At 27.7% G+C, this 16,732-nt stretch overlaps 1 protein-coding gene across 4 annotated transcripts in view; it reads right to left on the reverse strand.

Moving 5' to 3' along the window:
- LOC105848299 (ectonucleoside triphosphate diphosphohydrolase 1) overlaps positions 1-15,649 on the reverse strand; it is a 65,165-nt gene extending 49,516 nt beyond the window's left edge. For 2 of the 4 annotated variants that reach the window (XM_065804962.1, XM_065804964.1), the window contains exons 1-2: positions 15,482-15,649; positions 9,895-9,962 (exon numbers count right to left, since the gene is read on the reverse strand). In XM_065804962.1, coding sequence (XP_065661034.1) covers positions 9,895-9,946 — 52 coding nt within the window. In that variant the 5' untranslated portion in view covers positions 9,947-9,962; positions 15,482-15,649. Of the gene's footprint in view, positions 1-9,894; positions 9,963-11,956; positions 12,066-15,481 lie in introns of those variants that run through there. The other 2 variants (XM_065804963.1, XM_065804966.1) reach the window with 2 other exon arrangements.
- Positions 15,650-16,732: the final 1,083 nt, after the last annotated feature.

Below are 16,732 nucleotides of genomic sequence, written 5' to 3' on the forward strand. Positions count from 1 at the left end.
AGCTTCATTAGTGTCATGACATCTATACACGTTGGACCACGTTTCTTGGTTTAGTCTAATCGATAATTCATTAGTATTACTTGTTTTAAGATTGCGTTTTTTCAAATTTATAACTTTTGGTTCACAACCAGACATGGCTTTTAAATTTCTTACTTTTATAAATTTCGGAAAGCGATCACTAATATCAGTCATAAATATCCCGGTTTTGAATTCTATTTCCAAGTAATTATTAATTAAAATATTGTCTATTGCCGTTGCCAAGGTTTTTGACACTCGTGTTGGCTTATTAATTGCTGACAAGACATTAAATTTAAAAAGCATATCAAAAAAGGATTTTGTTTTCGGAAACTTTGAATAAGTTAGAGCATCAAAGTTCATGGCTCCAATATTGTATAAAGTTTGATTTTCTTTATTTATTTATTCAATCGTATTTTTGATAAAAGTTTGAAATGATTTGATTTTTGAACTTGGTGGACGATAAACGCATCCAATTAAAATATTTCGAAATTTTTTATTTACAACTTCAATGAATAGGGTTTCATAATTATCGTTTGAGAAGCATATTATGTTTTTTACCATAAAATCATGCTTTTTTGAGACATAAAGTCCTAACCCTCCACGTTTTTTTTCCCACTTCCTCTTGTTTGACTAATAAGTTTATAAGATGGCAAATTAAAAGTAGAATTTAATTCAAAAGAATTTTCAAAATCATGCCAAATTTCTGAAAGGGCTATGACGTCGAACGTGTAATTTATAATATTTAAAAATTCTTTTAGTTTCTCATAATTTTGCTGCATGCTTCTAATGTTTATATGCAAAACTGAAAAAGAACAATGATCGTTTATTATTTTAAAATCAAAAAGATCAATATTTGGTGTGTCAATTAAGTTCATAATATCATACTTAATAATCGTTATTTAATAATATAATAATAAATCATATTTAACAATCGTTAATTATCAGTGACGGATCCTGGAATTTGGTGGTGGTGGTGGTGATGGGGGGGGGGGGGGGATCTTGAAAGATTTTTATCTTTTTTGTCTCCTAATAAAATTTAAAAAAAATAAGGCCCTCCATTCCTAAAAATATTTAGGACTTTCAGATTCTGGTGGAGAAGAGGGGGGGGGGGAGGGGTGTGTGCATAACCCCAATCCCCCCATCCTGGATCCGTCACTGTTGATTGTTAATGGAAAAGCAGTTTACTTAATACAGTTGTAATTTTTTTTTTTTTAATGTGTACCAGTCTAAAATCTTTATGGTTATGCAAACTAATTATGGTTTGCTTTTAAATAGTTTATGAAATATGCAGTTCACTGGAAATGGATAACTAATGCTAGGAAATGACTTCCATTTTTTTTTGTTTCCACAGAAGAATTTGTTTCAAATAAAGCTGTTACTTAGAAATATTACAAAAGTTTCGAAATAACTGTGTTTTCATATCAAATTCAGGTTACCTTTTTCAAAAACATTTGAAAAACTAAAAAAACTTACGCTGAAATAACATTTCTTTATGGGCCTTCTTTATCTTTTTTGACTTTAACTATCAGTCTAGACACAAGCTCCACAACGTTTATCAGTTTAAAAATTTACAAATTTCAGTAAAGATATAATCAAAAGACTGATCTTAGGATAGGGGTCGTCCAAAAATTACAAATGCCAAAAATTTAGAAATTTGACCTTCTCCCCCTATTGTCATGCATACTTCTAGGTCCCTACCCCCAAAAAAGTAGAGAAGTGTCTACCCGGAATGAGAAAAGTTGGGAATTTCCTTACCACGAGTTGGGACATTTGGAAATTTTCCAACTGGAAAAATGGTGGAATTAGGTTTGTAGGTATGATATGAACAAGAATATACAAAGAAATTATAATTTTATTTTAATATCATAAAAGTGATATCTTATATAAAAAATAACTCATTTAAAAATTAAGGTAAGTAATAGTATCTGGATTTGTTTTACAGAGTACTAACTATGAAAAGCAAAAGATATAAAGTACAATGTTGCGTATGCAAAGCAGTTTTAAAAACGAATATAAAACCAGTCATGAAATATCCATTTATGGTGGTTAAAAGGTTCATATACAAACAGTGGAAGCCCTAGAAAATCCTTGTGTAGCCTCTTTAGTTTCAAAAAAAAAATTAAACATCAGAATGCCGATAAAGATCTCGAATTGGATGATGAAACACTAAGTAGTAAACATACAAAGTTAGAAGACCTATAATAATTGAACCATCAACTTCGAAATGTGGTATAAACATAGAAGAAGAAAAAACATCTTCTGATAAAAAATTTGAAGAAGACGCAAGTTCAAAAGTTCAAGATAGGGATGTAAAAAGGGAAACCCTGGTTATATTGACGTCCAGGAACAAGAGGAATTTACTGAACTAAATTCTAAATCAGATCATTTACCCATTTAGTTTCTAGGCAGAGAAGAAAATGATGATAGATTATTATGACAAGAATATCACTATCTTGGATACTGCTGATGTAAGCATTGAAACATAAAATTGGGGATTTTGGGGATTTTAGTTGATAATCTTAAAGATTGATTATAAAAAATATTATAAAAAAGAATTAGTTGAAAAAAAAATTCGCTGCAATTGAAATTGTGAATGCAATGAGTTCTGTGTTGGAAATGTCAAAAATGTTTTGGAAATGGGAAACGCTTTAATAAGAAAACTTGATATTAAAGCTCATAATATTATAATTGGCAAACAGATTCATCAGTATTGATGAGCCATAACCCAGGTTTACGTTCACATACAATTTTGGACAATCAAAAATTGTATTTATTCCAGCAACCAAAACTTGCTAGTTTCCCTAGTGACGGTAAAAATAGATTTAATCCCCAGTGATACAAAGAGTTTGAACATTTAGAATACAGCTAACTAGAATACCCACAAGGATGCCGCATTTTGTTTTATAAACTGAAGATACTTAAATAAATATTGGGGTAAGATCTTGTTTCAAGATGAAAAGCTTTGGGAGAGACAAACTTGGGAAGCTTCAGGCACACTTTACCTCTCAAGCACATTAATTTCCATTAAGTTAATGTTATCACTTTCTTTTAAAAAAGGAACATATTGATCATCTTGTTGATAAATCTATGAGACTTTCTCTAATAGGAAAACAAAAAACAGAAGCGCAGAATAGAAAAACTGTCAAAATTCTTATTGATACATGCAAGACTTTAGGAAGTCAAGAGCTAGCGTTTAGGGAATGTGACTATGCTCACCAAGATAACTTTGTTGCAGTAGTGAATCGCATTTCTTGCCACCTTCCACACTAAAAACCTGGGTTAAATCCTTTTGTCCATATAGAGTTACATACATGAGTACATCATAAAATGAAAGGATTAGTTTAATTACAACTGAATTGAAGAGTTAGATCATTGATAATTAATAGCTCAATTTTTTTCTGTGATGCCCGACACTACTCCCGATATGCCACAGATGGACATAATGAGTATAGTTGTAAAAACAGACAGTGAAAACGGTGAGATTCGGGAAAGGTTTTTAAAATCGGTTGGATGAACTGATAAGACTGGAAAAGTGTTACTTGAGCTAACTTTACCTTCTCTACATAAAGAAGGCATTGACACATCACAGATGGCTTTGTAATCTTATGACTACGTCAGTTCAATGACTAAACAATTTAAAGGAGTATAAAAATATATAACAGAGGAAATTGGCTATAATGCGCCCTACATACCTTGCCAATACGACAGAACTAACGCTACACTTAAACATGCCTGCAATATTAATACTTTAACACGAGAATTGTTTAATGCCCTCGAACAGTTGTTTAATTGCCCTCGAATGTTTTCTTTACATCGAGCACAAAAAGATTAAGTTATTTAAAAACTCAAAAAATTGACTATGCAATACAGTTTGTAAACCTGTTTAAAACAAGATGGACCGCAGGAGTAAAGTCTGTCAAGGCTCTAAATTAGTGTTTAGAGAAGGTTATTAATCTTCTTCAGAGCATCTCAAGTAATAGGATTTTTGGTACTAAAACGAAAACTAAGCCAATGAGACTTCTAAAAAAAGTGACAACTTTTGATTTCATTGTTACTCTTTTCTTCATAAAGAATATCATTGAGAAAATAAAAATATTTACAGAAATCTTAGAGAGTCAAAACTTTCTAAGATTTCTGTAAATATTTTTATCAATGATATTCTTTTTCATTGACAGCATTAATATAATTAAAAACACCGCCAAGAAAAATATCGACATAGATGCTATTAATGATTTGATTGAAAGTGCAGTGATATTTTCTTGAAAATTACACATTGATGCAGAAAACGATTACAGACAATACCATAGATTAACAGCCTTAAAGATGAAAGCTTTTAACCGGAAAGAATTCAATGAGGTTATAGGCTTTTTTGCCGTGGGTTTAACCGAAACTCGGTAGCTTTCCAGATTCCAGACGTTTGTGTGCTTAAGAGCCGGATAGAAATTTTGTTAGATATCTGTTTACAAGAAGGAGATGAAATTGTAAGTCATCAAGAACACCAGCTAAAACGCTGCAAGACATTTTGTACCATAAACTACGCATTCTTGTAAATACAGCTGCTTGAGGTGTAGCATCAAACGAGCGTTCTTTTATTCAACTCAAGATTTTAAAAGCACATCTGAGAGCAACAAGGATTGATAGGATAGCCTCATGCTACTAAAATTTGAAAAAGAACCTTGTAGAGTAAATAATCACGAACATCTTGCTAAAGGATGGTTCCTAGTAAGGATGGGTTCAAACGACAAAACGTCATATTAAAACTAAACAGTAGACGAAGAGTGAAAGTTTGTTCAAGTTTATCATCAATCAAGTGACAAGTTTTTACTTTATACAGGGCCTATTTTTTAAGATATTTATCTATAGACTAAAATAGTATTATTTGTAACACTATTAATAATATTTCAGCAGTGGCGGAATAAGATATTTTTGGGGCCCATGGCTATTTTTTTTTAGGAGGCCTTTTTTGTGTGCTACAGCGTAAAAAATGACCATAAAAAAAAGGGCCTTAAAACTATTTCGGGACCCTTAAAATAACGGGGACCGGGGCTATATTCCCTCTAAACCCCCCTTAATCCAACACTGTATTTCAGCATTATAAACGTGTTTAGTTGTAAGTTTTGTGGAGGTTAAAACTTTCACTGTATGTCTAAGTTTATTATCAATCAAGTTACAAGTATCTATTTAATACTAGGCATATTTTATTGTTATTTATATCTATAGACTATAATCTTATTTTTCACAACCCTAATATTGTGTTTAGTTGTTAGTTTTATGAAGTTTAACATTAACAACAGTATAATAATTAGTAGATTTTGTAACTAGGAGAGAATTGATTTCTTTAATTAAAAAAAGTCGCGAAATCTAAGTTAAGCAGTTCGGAAAAATGAGTTCTCCAACCCCCTACCCCCTAGAATTTTCCCAAGCAACGCCACTGTATGTAACAAATATTTATTTTAATAAAGTTAATTTAAATGAAGACTTGTAAGTTTGTTTGTCTGAGAGATTAATGCAAGCGATTCTACATCAGACGTCCGAGATCGATTCGCAGTCAAGTTATAGTTCACTTTTTATTTTTTGAAAAAATCGTTTTTAAAACGAATTAAATAAAAATAGACTTTAATTAAAGCGGGTGTTTTTACCCGAAACCCCTCTTTAGTAAGTCCGTAAAAAACGAGTCTTACGCGAGATGAGTAATATTGAAAGCAAAGCTTAAAAATAGGAGGAAGGGGGGTTGTCCTAGCAAAATAGGCAGCCCATTTGGGGGCTTGTTTGCAAATTTAGGGGACCTTTTACAAATTTAAAGAGCTTTTTTTTGTTCTATTTTTTTTAGCAACATCTTGTGGAAAAATTTTAAGATTTTGGGGTCCTAAATGATTTGTTTTGGGGGAGGAAAAGGGCGCTTTTATGCTCAGTCAAAGGACACTACACCCTCGACTGAGCATAAAGGGACACTACATCTTCGACTCCCCTATACCATACATCCTTTCACGTTGGAAAACTAAAATCTTTAGTCTAAAAACTAACTTTTCTATAGGTTAGCTGGCAAATTATGAAAAACGATGATACGGTATGGCTTTGTTTTTTTTTTAAGTTGTTATTTATTCAAAATCATTTAGTTATGAACAAGTACCTGGTAATTGTGATAAATTAGAAAAGCAAACATGACAAAGGATTTTTTTTAAATTAACTTTTAAATTGAACCCTCCCCCCCCCCCCCATACGCTTTCGTACGCTATTTGAAGACCCCTCCCCTCCTCTCCTATGAACTACGTACTTTATGGATGACTCCATATGAAAGTGTTTATTTTTGATGAACTTGCAAATTATTTTTTTTTACAAGTTTTTCAGTTTTTTTTGTTTAACTTCTTTATTATTATTTTATTATTATCATTATTTGAGTTATTTTTAAAGATATTAAGTAAAATTTAAAAAGAATGGTGAGCAAATTAGGAACATTAAATGAAAAAAAATCAAAACAAAAAGTAATTTATTCAAAATTATGAAGACACATTTGCTTTTTTCACTATTTCCCTCGAATTTAATTTACAATAGTTGCACAATTTTGTTGCACAACAATAGTTGCGGAAAATGATTTGGTTCTATTTTTGCAACACTTGTTTGACAACATAAATTTTTTTGATAAACATCAAAGTAATAATTATATTTAGAAACAAAGTATAAATATTCTCATATCTGAAACATTCAAGTCTGTTTCTGATACACAGAAAATAATGTTTATCAAAAACTATTACTTCAACTTACATAATATTAACTAAATTACGCAACTTAACTAATATTATCTAATTTATTTAAATTGATTTTAGTTAGTCAATTAATCATTTAATTGATTAGTCGTTCCGTTTAACAGATATAAGGATATTTATACTTTGTTTCTAAATATAATTATTATTTTGATGTTTGCATTTAAAATATAAGAGAAATAATGGCATAAAAAGATTTCCTAATAATAAAATAATAAAAGTTTAATTTTTACTTCCCCTCTTCCTACCTAAGATAATTAGCATTTTTTACACGAACTGTGTGAAAGGTACAAATCACGTTATTTAGGACTTTTAAAATGCATTGTAATCAATGTTATCAATCAATACTTGTCTAAGCATTCATTCAAAATGTCTAAAAATTGCTTTAAAAAACAATTTAAAGTGGAGCGTTTCGTTATAAACCACACTTTTTTTATGAAAAATTGATTAATGTTTTGTAAGAGGTAGTGGCACTACAACAATAACAAGCCCGCTGACATCATAACGACATTGCGCTGTTACGAGCTCACATGTTTTGAATGCTTTGGAGACTTGGATTTCTGTAGAAGATTTCATCAAATAAAATCAATCGGGAATAAATATTTAAAACATACATGCTGTTCACCAGTACCTTAAAGCAAAAAGCACTGAAATGTTAATGGTGGCGACCTTTTAATAATGGCATGTAGAACCTCAGCGTAAGAAAACATGCAGGTTTTCTTACGCTGAGAAATAAAAAAAATATTTAAAGTAATGTAATGGTTCTGATAATAATAAATTATAATTTCAATGATAATAAAGGTAATAAAAAACTAAGTTTTAACACTTAAATGAATCGTGGATACTTCACACAACATTGCGATCTAGATGGACAACATTCGTTCTAAATCAAAATAATAAAAAAAAAGGCCGAAAAGTGTTTTATATAACAAAAACCTTTTTTTTTTTAAAAAATACTTTTTAAAACAAAATATATATTTTTTGATATCCTGTTAATTAGTATTATGTTCTAACTAACCAATATCAATTTCCATAATTTTTTAATGTTTTAAGAAGTAAAGATGCTGCTTCAAGAATGCTTCAAGAAGTGAATTTACAACAATGAAAAATTATTTTATTATTTTCTACCAAGCTCATTTTGTTCACCATAAACTACTTTTTTTCCATAATAGCGTTAGCAACTCATGTCTTTTTGTCCGCTTTTCATGATCAATAGCAGAAGCTATGGATTCTCAACAGTGACGGATCCATCATTTTTTTGATTTTTGTACTATTCTCAATTAATATAAAGTTTAAACCCCCCTCAATTTGAGGGGGTTACGAATTTTCAATGGCCATAATTTTTGAACGCTGAGAGGTAATGCTATGAAACTTAAAATTTATTGATAAATATAAATCTAGTTGAGAATAGTACAAAAAATATTTTATCAACTTGTTGCCCTCACGATCGGAGGGGGTGGGGGCAATAAAAGTAAGGGGCTTCTTGTTAACAGCCTCCAATCATCCGAATTTTTTGCAAAGTATCATTATTTGACATAAGTATAAACATAAAAGTGTTTGGAGTTTGCTCCATGTCTAGAAGTTAGCTCAGTTACCAAAAAAAAATAGCAAAAAACGATGGATCTGTCACTGCTTCTCAATATTCTTTTTTAATAGGCAAATGTCTTTCAACTTACTAAACCTTTATCTGAAAGTTGCTATATACTTGTTGCCAATTCATTATACTAATTAAAGTATCTGATACTTTTTATTAATTTGATGTTACTATTTAGGGTATCAGCTGGTTTGCCTGCTATTTTAATTTCCATTTCTACTTGTACATTAACTTAAATGTCTTTTAAATTCAAACATTTCCTTGAATAACATAACATTCATAACATTTTAAAACTACTTTAATTTTTGATATGATAAAGGTGCTTCGGAAAGACCAACCAGTTTTTGATCTAATAAGGGTGCTTTGGAAAGACCAACCGGTTTTTTTTGTGTGACGAATACATTACATTATTGTTACTTTAAATGTATCTACGCTGTAACCTTTACTCTGTAAAAGAAATTATAATTTTTTTTTTAATCTATTAAAAAGTAAAACTCAGTTTTAAATAACGTAAATAACGTTTAGAAAACGTTTAAAAAACGTTTAAAAGAGCGTATTATTTTGTCTACATGTTAATCAAAGTATATTTCTCACAGATGGGGCAGGAAAAGGTAAAACGTTTACTATAAAAAAAGTTAAAAAAATTTTAGAACAGCAAACAAAACTTATTACAGTGCTTCAAAGTGGGGAGGGGGGAGCAACCATCAATTTATAAAAAAAAGTCCTCTATATCTTTGAACTTCTAAAAGAAAAAGTTGCAATAAAATTCATGACTTTGGCCATGAATTTTATTACAACTTCAAAGAAAATGACTTTGTTGCAGTATTTGATGTTTTTTAATTTTTATTTATACTTTATATCACTTTTTAAAATTTTAATTGGAAACATTTAAAAAAAGAAATTTTTACTTTTTTCTCCCATAATATCATTAATCATCAAAAGTATGATATTACTGTAAAATTGAAGTTTTTTATAGATTTGTTTATAGAGTATGAAGCTCTATATTTTTATATAATATATAATAAAACAAAAATAATGCTTATAATTTTAACAAATTTTAATCTTTAAAAGAGTCGACGTATTTTGTACTGAGTTTCCGTTATTTCTGTTATTATTAATTATTGATTGCGAAAATAAATGAATTATTTAAAAATGTGGCAAGAATTCTTAACAAAAAAAAAATTCGAAGAGAATATTCGACATTTTTAAAGGTTTAAAAAAAAATATTCAGACGTTTTTTTTAGAGGTTTGAAAAAACATTTGAACTTGTTAATAATTTGTTTTTAAACAATAATAAAAAAGCTGGAATTAATTTGGTTCATTATCCAATAAACAAAAATATATGGTGTATAACTCATTAACCAGCAAATAACCTTTAATCCATTTTATCAATAATTCAAAACAGATATTTTTTTAATGAAAATTAAAGCATTTTTTAATCTTGTTTAAGATTGAATTACAGTATATAAGAAAATGTAACAGAGAAATTTCATGCTTTAAATATAGCTACAAAAATATTACCTAATGTTTTTCTTTTTTTCGTCAAGAATTTCTTGTATTCATCCTTTAACATGTTCCTGTACTTCTGTCTACAAATAAACATTTATTAATAAAAACCCATTTTACTGACAGAGTCGTTTATCTATTAATAAACTTCATTTAACGTTGCTATGCAACAGTAGTTTTACATCTTTAACAGAGGTTTTCTACTTTGAATAGCTTTAATTAACAGGTTTTATATTAAAAAAATATATAAATATTTCAATAAGATGAAAAATTAAATAATTTATAACATTTTATAGAAAATCAATACTTTAAATATTCATAAAAGTTTGTTAAGTGTCTCGAAGATTTTTACATTATACATTATTAAAGTTTTAATATGACCTTTTTCATGTTATAAAAAATTGATAAATAATGCATTAAACATGCATTTTTTAAAAAAAATAAACAAACATTAAAATGTCACAATCTGTAATAGCAGTCAAAAAATGTTGAGACAAAAATGGGAACACATTTTAATATATTGTTGGGTATTTTTCTATTGTTTTCGTTATTTTTGGATGCTTATTAGTTGAGGCAAATGTTTATATAAAGTGACAGGTTAAAAATTGTTTTGATCTTTTTTGTCGTTGTTATTGGGGAAGGAAGGGAAGATGATCAAAGAAAACTATATAAATATTTTATATTTTCAAAAACAAAAAAAATTCTCAATATTACCTTTGTGCTTTTTATGTGTTAAACACTATAAGTCCCAGAAGTCTTTCTTAAAAGCATTCTTTAGTGCATTTTTAAATAATAATTTCATTCATAGTTATATAACTTTTATATAAATAGTTATATACTTTTATTCATAGTTATATAAGTTATGGAGCTATTGCATGGGGTAGCATTTATCAAAGCAAGTTACAACGTCTCTATCGCCGTCAGAAACATGCAATCCGTTTAATTAATTCTGCAGATCGGTTCGCACATTCCTCAATATTTTTTAATCAAATGAAAATTCTCAATATATATAATCTAAATGTATATAACAATTTATCTTTTGTTTATATGTGGAAGTATGATTTATCTCCTTTAATTTTTAAAGACCTTTTTATTTTAAAACCATTAAGCAAGTTTATCATGAGGAATAATAATAATTTAAATGAACCACTCTGTCGAAAAAAATTCAATTAATTCTGTATCACTTATCTTGCAGCTCATCTCTGGAACAAAATTATTTAGCCTAATTTTGGCTTACCAATACTCATCCTGTTTTTAAGAATAAATGAAAAGATCTCATTCTCTCTATTTTAAATATCTTAGAATATTTATAATTTTTTGTGATAAAAAATAATTTTTATAGTCATGCATGTTCAAGTTTTGTTTTATACTTGTTTACAATTTATTTTCATTTATCTAAGTACGATTTAATGTTTTTATGTTATTTTTTACGTACTCTTATTGTAAAAAGGCGTTTTATAAAATTTTACGTACTCTTTTCTGTAAAAGGCTTCTGACAATAAGATCATTGCGATCTTCTTATAAAAGCCTTGTTCGTATTAGAAAAATATGTAACTTATATTACGTTATATGTACACAAAACATTTAAAAATAAATAACAACTAGCCATTCAGAGTTTGTAATTTTAACACCTGAAACTTCAGAATAATCTGCAATAGACTGATCAGTTCAAATTCTATAAATAGATTATAAAATTAAATGTTTATTTTACATTAGCTTTCATGCACCATATATGATTTTGAAAAGTAGAATACAATACAGGTCTAATAATGTTACGTGTTCATTTGAGTACGTTGTGAAATCAATATCATGATATTTCTTTAAAAATAAAATTTTATCATCAGAGTTATGCAATTATTTTAAAGATATATCACGATTGACATTTTTAAAATTAATTGTTTGTTCCATTATCATTGCATTTAAAGTTTTGATATATAAAGCGTCAACTAGGTACTATTAGTGGAGGCGGGGTAAATACCACAAAATCTCTATTTTTCAACTTTCTGTCGATAAAGATGCAACATTTAAAAATAGCAAGCATTTTTTTATACATATTTAAAAATATAAGTAAAATAACCTTATGGATTTCCTCCCCTGGTATATGTTCGTTCTCACGACTTAAAAATATTTACGCGTTCACAATCAAAATTCTAGACGCAAAGCTTGGAAAGTCAGACTAGAAAGGTCGTGTCAAAAAATACTTGCGCTAAACATTTTTAATGACGGGGGTATTAGGAATAATTTTAGTTTTTTTTTTTTTTAAATTAAGTTAAAATAAATTAATTAGTTAGAATAAAATCTAAAATATGCTTTTTTTAAGGTCAAAGCGCTAACAGTAAACGCTGAAACTCGACTAGCACTAAATTTAATTATTCTCGGCTAAATTAAATAAAAAAAAAACCCAAATAGCTATTTTTTGATATTTCATTGTTTTTTTCTCAAAAAGATTTTTGTTTGTTTCATTGTTTTTTTCTCAAAAAGTTTTTTTATCAAAAAGAATTCTTAGTATCGTATTTGAACCGGTACGTAAGAAAATATATCAGAAAGAATTATTAAACGTAGTATTGACGGCTGAATTTTTCAACGCGCGAAAAATTCAGAAAAGTTGAAAAATTGTTTAGTATTACACAACTTTTTTAACCATTCTCCATTAAGACAAAAAATTTGTTTAATATCTTAATTGGCCTAGTTTGTTTCAATTTCAGATTTACATCTTAATTCCTAGTCCACGTCTTTTGTGTTTTCTAATAATTATGTAAATCAAGACGTCGAGTCTCTTGATTAACATAATTATTTGAGCAATATGAAAAAAAAAACTTTTTTCTGGTTTATTTTTTTACCAAAAGGTTAGCTTATTAGGTTTAGGTTATGTTTTTTGTGCTACCAGTTTTACTTTCCTCCATCAGCTTTACTTTTCCTCTTTAGACATGATTGCTCTTCTAAAAACCTAGATAATATAGTAGTAAAACACGATCAAGTGCAAATCAATTATTTCCGAAGGAACTTATTTAAATTATTTCCGAAGATTCTTTGTCAAAACTATTTTATATCTAAATACTAGTTATTATAAATTTATTTACATTGAGTAAAAATTCTAACAGAAGTAAAAAATAGTTTTTCAATATTAAGTTACTATTAATTTGAAATAAACTTTGATTTATGAGATTTATATAAATATTTATATAAATAGATATATTTTCTTTGATTTATAACAGATTTATAAAGTTTATTATTATGGATTATTACAGATACATGATTATTATTATGGAATTATTATTACGGATTTATTATGGTCATTTTTTTGATTTACATTTTCAATTTTTATAATATGATTTATTGTTTTAGAGTATTATTGTACTATTTTGTTTTTAAAATTTTAAAAGGTTCTGATAATGAGATCATTATGGTTTTCTTTGAGCCTTGTTTTTTTGTTTTTGTAAAATATAGTATTTATTAATCGACAAATATAAACAGACAAAAAAAAAAAAAAGTAAAAGCGCACTTGGTATGTTTCAAACAAACAAAAACCTGCTGAAGCTTATCATTTCTAAGGGTTTAGCCAGGTTTTTTGTCAAGCCTTTTTTTTATATTGTTAACGCTGTTAATGATGTTAAACAAACGTTATCGGCGCTTAACGATACGCGGCGTTACGTTCCTTAGAACAATGACATCAACAAAAATAAAAAATAAAACAAAATATTATTTTGTTTTATTTTTTATATAGGGGAGATGGGGGTGCATTGATCCGTTTTTGTTTTTTTTTTGTTTATTGCAAATTAACCATTATATATAAAAGTGCTTATTACCTGCATAATTATAGTAGAACTAGCTCTGTAAAAATGTCAATACATTAAAAAAAAATGTTTTTAAGTATAATATTTTTGTATTTAAATACAACCCTTGCAAACGATCAATGCACTCTATACTACGGGGTAATTTAATCCTCTAGTTGGGGTACTTTGATCTCATTAGGGCACGTTGATTGCGTGTTTAAAACTATTATATTTAAATGAAAAAAATGTTATATTTTATGTGTAGAATTATTACAAAAACATAAAGCTTAAAAACAAAGATCGTACGATAGTAAAACAGTAAAAGTTCAAAAAAGTTAATAAATATTATAATAAAAGGTATCAATATAACGAATGCGGTAATTTATTACTTCTGTGGAATTTATTTAGCATGTTTATATATAATAATGATTGAAAAATAAAGTATATGTATCGGGTTACTAACGTATATAGTTAGTATAAGTATGTTATGTTTTTTTAACTAAAAAACTAAAAAAGTATTAGAAACATTAAGTTATCGGTTGACGCAAAAAAACAGTTTCAAAAAGAGTAGAATTTCGTAGTGTATAATCAATATACACCTTCAAAAACTTCAAAAAGATTTTAATTGTACAAACGAGTTTCTTATTGATCTTCAAGTTGTTCAAATTTTTTTTATTTTAAAGAACTTTGCATTGAGAAAAGACAGTTTGAAACTGTCGAAAAAGCTTAACTTAATTTTAAACACTACCACATACGGCTAGCCAAACTCTTATTCAATTTTTGCTGCACAAATCTGAAAATAAAACTTTTAAATACTTATAATTAATAATAATAAAGCAAAATCTTTTTATTTTTAGTTAGAACTAGTTTGGACGGTTTCGTATTCATATAGTGATTTCAATAAAGATTTAATTTAAATACTATGCTATTTGGATAAAATTACTTTTCATGATGAAAAACACGATTTTCTTATTTTAAACCCCTTTCACAAAAAATTTCACAAACAAAAGATTTGTTATTTACTCTAGAATATATTATTTAAATCGCCACCTGTTTTGGAAAAAATTAAAAGAGTAAACACTAATAGATCAATGCATCCCGACGATCAAAGCACCCCCATCTCCCCTACTTTTTAAATACTGTTCAAACTTATTATTTTAAATAACAAGTTTGAACAGTATTTAAAAACAACTTTGTAAATAAATAATCATTATGTTTAAATTTTTGATGAGAAAATGTAATTTTCATATGTTATAATGATATGAAATTGTCATGTGTCATATTACTAAAAAAGTGCCACACCCGCGACCCCTTATATAAACCAAAGTAAATATTTTGTACTCAATTAAAGATAATATCCGTTCATAGCGACAATAAAACACCTTTTTATATTGACAAAACAATCTTGCATTTTTGTTTTTTTGTTCTTTTATACACTTTTTCACAATAATAATATTATACGCTTTTAAAACAAAACATATTTTGTTGTCTAAAAGTATGAACGGAGTATATGATACTTGTTTTAAAAGCGCATTAAGACATTTTGGGCTAGTGGTTTGATAACCACGTGCTAACCATCTTGATAACCACGTGATAACCATCTTATTGCCTTAGAACAAAAAGAAAAGCCTTATAGTTTACAAAATTTTAAGACAATAAATTAAATTAAGATTTTTGTGTAAAACATTTTACCACATTTTAGAAATGTGTGAAGTTTTCTATTATTTTGACTAATCAAAATTAGTAGCAGCTGAATTCAACTTTTTGAATTTAGTTGCGACATAAATGGATTCACATCAATGTAACTCTTCCTAGATTGTAAAACTTACCTATATCAAAGAGAAACCTTTCGTGCTAAAGTTTTCTTTCTTTCAAATATTTACAACATTTGCCTTTACAAATAAATTCATTTATTAAATTTTTCAAGATTTCTTTTTTTAATCTTCGTTTGTTTAAAATTTTTATTGGCTGCCAATAGTTCATTTTGTTATTATTTGTTTATAAACTGTACACATTCTATTAGGGATATTACAATTAAAAATTCTTTTTGAAGTTTTATTAAGTGCATGAAAGCGGCTTTGTTATAAAAACAAAGAATTTCTTTATGCTTACAAGTAATGTTACTTCGTCAAACGGAGGAATGGTTTTTACGTTAAATGTTAAAATGCAAGAACGAAATTTTTTATTTACTTAACAATACTAGAGTTGATTACACTATTTAGTTTTATGCTTTTGTGTTTATTTAGCAAGCATTTGGTCCACAATAGACGTATTTTAAATGTTGTGAACATCTTTTATAAGTTCAAAAGACGTCTTTAGTCGGACCAAATGCCTGCTGAGTTATTCAGTTAAAAAAGTATTACACGTTTTTAAATGTTTTAAAATTAAAGAAAAGTAAAAAAAATCAAACCTAGAAGTTAAGATAAGTTTTAATAAATTATGAATAGGTAATAGAATGTAATTATATTGAAGAAACTATAAATTTATGATTTTATTTCAAAAAAAACATCAAAAGTGCATCACCTGTTTTTAAATAGAACGTTTTTATCTTGGCGGCACTTGTGGTATAAGAACTATTTTTTAGCAAAAACATGTACTTTCAATGGTTGCAATATGCATGAAACCTAAAGTTGTGAACATATGTTTTTATTTTATCTTTTCAAATAGTTATTCAGCTTTGGTTTTATTCATCAAGCTCTCATAATAAATGTCCAATATATATATATATATATATATATATATATATATATATATATATATATATATATATATATATATATATATATATATACAATATTTATATTCAAATTGAGTAGTTTTAATATATATTGATGTACTATAGGAAAATATAATATATGATGATATTATACCCTGTAAGGTGTGTGAAATTTTCTGCCGCCAAACTTCTTTAACTGTATATGCGCTTGGTACAGAGGAGCAAAGATGAATTTTTATCTTTAGTAAAAAGCAGGCAGTCCGAACGTGAAAAAGATATTAGGGATAAAAAATGCAGTTTTGCAGGTGAGGTCACTTCCTTAATTAGACAGAAGTCAACAGTCTAATCAGAAACCTTGGACATT

Source organism: Hydra vulgaris, chromosome 09, assembly GCF_038396675.1.
Source record: "Hydra vulgaris chromosome 09, alternate assembly HydraT2T_AEP".
In the NCBI taxonomy this organism is placed as follows: domain Eukaryota; kingdom Metazoa; phylum Cnidaria; class Hydrozoa; order Anthoathecata; family Hydridae; genus Hydra; species Hydra vulgaris.